The 4,971-nt window shown below is 35.1% G+C and overlaps 2 protein-coding genes across 2 annotated transcripts in view; one reads left to right on the forward strand and one right to left on the reverse strand.

Moving 5' to 3' along the window:
• Positions 1 to 711: 711 nt before the first annotated feature.
• On the reverse strand, positions 712 to 1,796 carry HELRODRAFT_175487 (hypothetical protein; the record flags this gene model as incomplete). The annotated part of the gene is made up of 2 exons (XM_009022919.1): positions 712 to 1,101; positions 1,698 to 1,796. The coding sequence occupies 2 exons, from the start codon at positions 1,794 to 1,796 to the stop codon at positions 712 to 714; spliced, it is 489 nt and encodes a 162-aa protein (XP_009021167.1).
• Positions 1,797 to 3,987: 2,191 nt separating this feature from the next.
• Positions 3,988 to 4,971, forward strand: part of HELRODRAFT_175488 (hypothetical protein) — a gene marked incomplete at both ends in the record, with an annotated part of 4,563 nt that continues 3,579 nt past the window's right edge. Inside the window, 3 exons of the mRNA XM_009022920.1 lie at positions 3,988 to 4,146; positions 4,308 to 4,460; positions 4,715 to 4,822. Of these exons, the coding sequence (XP_009021168.1) occupies positions 3,988 to 4,146; positions 4,308 to 4,460; positions 4,715 to 4,822 (420 nt within the window). The remainder of the gene's footprint in view (positions 4,147 to 4,307; positions 4,461 to 4,714; positions 4,823 to 4,971) is intronic.

Genomic DNA, 4,971 nt, shown 5'->3' on the forward strand with positions numbered 1-4,971 from the left:
CTAAAACAGTTACAAAATGCCAAAACCGATTCATCAGAATATTTAAAAATCTTCATCCTCATTGTCACACAAGTGAATATTATCTCGAGATGAAAATACTCAACATCAAAAACTTGTTCATCTACCACGTTGCAACATTCATTTTTAGATTTCTACGTCAGCAGTTGCCGGCATTTTTTAGAAACTTTTTCACTTTTGGAACTTCCATTCAAGCAAGAACTACACGCCACACGCCACTTTTCTATGCTCCACCAGCCAGAATTAAAGTACTCTGCATGAGTTTGAAACATACCGGCCCAGGAATATGGGAGACGATTCCACAAGAAATTAAAGATTGTAACACTTTGCATCTTTTTAAAAATAAACTGAAAAATTTTTTAATTACGAAAAGTTCTGTTTTTCAAGGATAATAATGTATATGTATATATATGTATATAAGTGTGTACATATTTCATTAACATTGATACATTTTCTCCTATTGACAATTTTATTTTATCATTGAGAAGCAATTTTGAGCTGCACGGTGGCCGAGCCCACAAGAATTAATTTTCTTTTTTTGGTCTCCGAATCATTCATGCTTTTGTTTTGTTTGATTGAATAAAAGTGATTTGATTTGATTTGATTTGATTTTGATGTTAAAGCCAAAACATGATGAGTGACACTGAACCGTCAAACATCAAGTAACAAATGGATTGACACTTTGATTTGTCGTTAATTGCACGTGACGGCATTCAGTTGGATATTTTCAAGCACACAGACACGCAGGAACCGCTGCAACAAGCACGAAATGTGGTTGGTTGCGAAAAACAGTTCCCTGCTGTCGCCTGATCTGACGCTGATCATTTTGCATATTTCCTTAAGAAATTTAAGGGTGTTGGGGTCCATCGAGCCAAGAACCTCGATACATATTGGCAAGAATTCCATCGAGGGGAGGGCGTTCCCATATTTTTTCATTTTCTCGTCCGCTGCCCTGGCCGCGGCCAAACCGCATTCTTTACTTGTCAGGTTTACTATCGTTCGGCGAGGGTGCCAGGGACCGTAACATCCCACGCCAAACATCTGCCGGCTCTCCAAGGTATTAGCGTGCATCCGTCTGGGCGCCTACCATCATGCGCAGAAATGCCGGATGGTTCCTTGAGAACCGGGATTGAAGCCTTGGAGAAGAGCCGACAAACGTAATCGTTTAGCGCTGAGTGACGTAGTTGACGGCCCCCACCCAGGCGACAAACCAAACCGTGGTGCCCAAACTCGTCCGCCCCAGCGCCACATCGGCACGTGTATTTATTCTGAATGACCAGGCCAAGTCTGAAGCCAATGGCAAATCTCACAGACTCGTCGTCAAGCCTGGTGCCCACAGAGGTGTTAGGCCACGATCTCAACCACCCACAGCTGGCAACGCTGGACATGGCCAACAAACGAGCGATGGAAAAGTCGTCGCCGCATGAAGACAACAAATTTTGAAAGATTTTTTTATATTCTTCGTTCAAAATTTGGACGTGCGTACGGTCCCCCGGGGCGGACACTGGGGGAAGAATATCGCGGCAACGAAAAAACCGGTGGAGCAGGGAAGACTGCAGGTCGAGAGTGGCAGCGGCAGAAGAATTATAAACAACGGGAGCCAGCTGAACCACGCTAAGCAACCCCAGCCCACCAAATCGCACCGGCAGCTGAGCCTGGGACCAACCACTGTCGGTCACTTGAACATTGCAAATCGACGACAGGGCGGTGCGCAGGGCTCCGTCAAATTCGCCCAATTTAGAAAAGTCAATGTTTTTAGATGTAAGCAGGAAGTACATCAATTTGGGCAAACTGAGGGCATTGCGGATAATAGTCAAGGCATCATGGGCCGAAAGACAGGAAACACGACCCAGAGCGAATTTAAGCTCAGAGAGCTTTTGGTCAAAAAACTTTATTTGATAATCGCCCTCGACCAAGGGTGTGCCTAAAAAACTCAGTTCTGATGCACCAACTCTGGGTATTTCAGCCAGCGCATGTGGCACCTGAAATAAACATTGGCAGTGAAGTTCGCATTTTTTAATGTTTAACTCTAAACCAATTGCAGCGGAGTTATGCTTCAAATATTCGTAGCTATCGGCCAGAGTTGGACCGTCCGAAGCTATGCTGATGTATGTATGTATGTATGTATGTATGTATGTATGTATGTATGTATGTATGTATGTATGTATGTATGTATGTATGTATGTATGTATGTATGTATGTATGTATGTATGTATGTATGTATGTATGTATGTATGTATGTATGTATGTATGTATGTATGTATGTATGTATGTATGTATGTATGTATGTATGTATGTATGTATGTATGTATGTATGTATGTATGTATGTATGTATGTATGTATGTATGTATGTATGTATGTATGTATGTATGTTTGTATGTATGTATGGTATCCTTAAAATTTTATGAAGATGAAACTTAGAGTTAACATACAGTCGAAATGATTGACTCATCGACAGGTTTGTATTTAAAGAGTTTTAACGAAATTTCTCTTTTAAATCGTTGTTAAATTATTTTATTTTGTATATTTATAATTAACAATAGTAATACTAATTAACGCTATTTATAGAGGATAATAATGTTATTAATTTTGCCTAATTAATGATAGAGTGTATGGGTGTGCATGTAATTAAGAATGAAATAATGAGTGAGTGAGTGAGAAAATGAACGAATCAATGAATGAATAAATGAACTAACAAATGAGTGAGTGAACGAACGAACGAATGAATGAGTGAACGAACGAACGATTGAATGAATTATATTTTGACAGACATACTTTAGTTATAAACTCTTGAGATAAGAGGAGAAATATGTGTTATACCCTAAATGGTGGTTATTCAACACATTTTAATTCAAAGAGAGCATTTTTATAACCTTTTTCACAGATTTTGAATAATATATAATACATTTTTATTAATTTCATAGTGAAAAACATAAAATATAATTCGTAAAATGAGAAATTTGAACGAGAAATGGATCTGATTACAATTTTGTATGATTATGACTCAAGTGTACAGCACATCACTTCTTTACTACCTTATCTCTGGAATTCCCAGATTATCAATTCTGTTGTGACTTTCTGTTAAAGTTTTTTTGACATTTTATGCGATATTTTGCGGAATTTGGTTGGAAAAAAGTTATTTAAAAAAAAAAATTGTAAATAAAAGTGTTTTTTGTATTAATATGTTGTTAGTATGAGAGATGTTTTTCAAGTTTAAGCTCTGGTTTAAACTCTGGTTCTGATTTTTTTGTCCTGATCAAACTATAACTATACTACACACAATTATACATACATTGAACATTGATACATCATCATATATATTATAGATATACATATAGAATTATAGATAGATACATATCATGACCATGATAATAATAACATCACTAGATAATTGGCAAATTACAACACAGGACAAGGCAAGTATCTCTGTGTCTCTCTCACTCTCTCTTCTTTAATCCCTCCTTTATCAAATTTTTCTCTGCCCCTTTCTCTCTCTCTCTCTCTCTCTCTCTCTCTCTCTCTCTATCTCTTTCTTTTATTTTCCAATCCCTCTCTTTTTTATTATCAGTTCAGTTTCATTATAAACCAATATTTTAAACTAGATACAGTTTCTATTAAAACTTTTTGAATCTTTAAAAGGCCTGACTGAGGTTAAGAATTTAGATTCTAAAGTAATATTCTAAATCTAGATTTAAAATTTATTACAAATAATAAAATAATAATTTGTAGTTTGTCATTATGTAAGTATATGGTAGACATTCATTCATACATGCATGTACAATACTTGTTGTACAATACATACACACATTAAGTTATTTACCTTCATTCAATTTGACTTCTTGGGTACGTTTAAAACAACATTCGGACTTTAATACTCAATCCATTTTAATTATCTTTAATTCAAAGATAAAATAAAACCAAAAAGAAAAAATAGATAACAAATAGAAAAGGACAACAAAGATAATCAAATGGAAAACATAAATGCCCTGAAGAGAAGTATAGTACATCAATTTCTTAATCTGTTTAATCCCAACGAGGCACTAAAAATCTTTTCGAACATACACGTGGACTTCAAAGAGAAATACAAAATTGTAAAGGCTGAGGAGCTTGTTGTCGACAACTGCAAGGTCACTTTTATAATTTCATAATTAATCTATTTATTTAATTATTTATTATAATTATTAATGATAATTATTAATTAATATTAATTAATAAATTTTGTAAAAATTTAAATTAAAATTTAATTAAAATTTAATTTTAATTTTATTCAAATTTAACTTTTTCACAGAATGTTTATGAGGTGAAATTGTTGATAGTGGCATTAAGGGTGCTGTCAAAATATGCTGCCAACATTCTACTGCCAGTTCAGATGAGGCCCAATGGCTGGAAGACTATATCATATTTCAACAAGATATACAATGAGAAAGTTCATCCTATTATCGTTAGTGAATGGGTGAATGGATGGATGAATTGATGAATGAATGGATGATTTTATGAGTAAATGAACGAATGAATGAGTGAATGAATGAATGAATGGATGAAAGAACAAACGAATGAATGAATTAACAAACATAGATAATCTAATGTAACAAATGAACAAACGAAAAAATGAATGAATGAATGGATGAGTAATTGATTTAATGAATGAATGAATGAATGATTGAATGAATGAATTAATTAATTAACTAAACCCAGGGTACTGATGAAATATTGGAAAAGTTGAACTATGAAAAGCTTCCCAACAAAGATTTTGAATACGTTGTTAGCGACACAGCTAATCATAGCAGAGAATATGTGGCTGAAGTAAGGGAGGATGACGACGACGATGATGGTGGTGGTGATGATGATGGTGGTGATGATGATGATGATGATGATGGTGGTGATGATGATGATGATGATGTTGGTGATGATGATGATGGTGGTGATGATGGTGATGATGATGATGGTAGTGG

Source organism: Helobdella robusta (genome assembly GCF_000326865.2).
Source record: "Helobdella robusta unplaced genomic scaffold HELROscaffold_34, whole genome shotgun sequence".
NCBI classification, from domain to species: Eukaryota; Metazoa; Annelida; class Clitellata; order Rhynchobdellida; family Glossiphoniidae; genus Helobdella; species Helobdella robusta.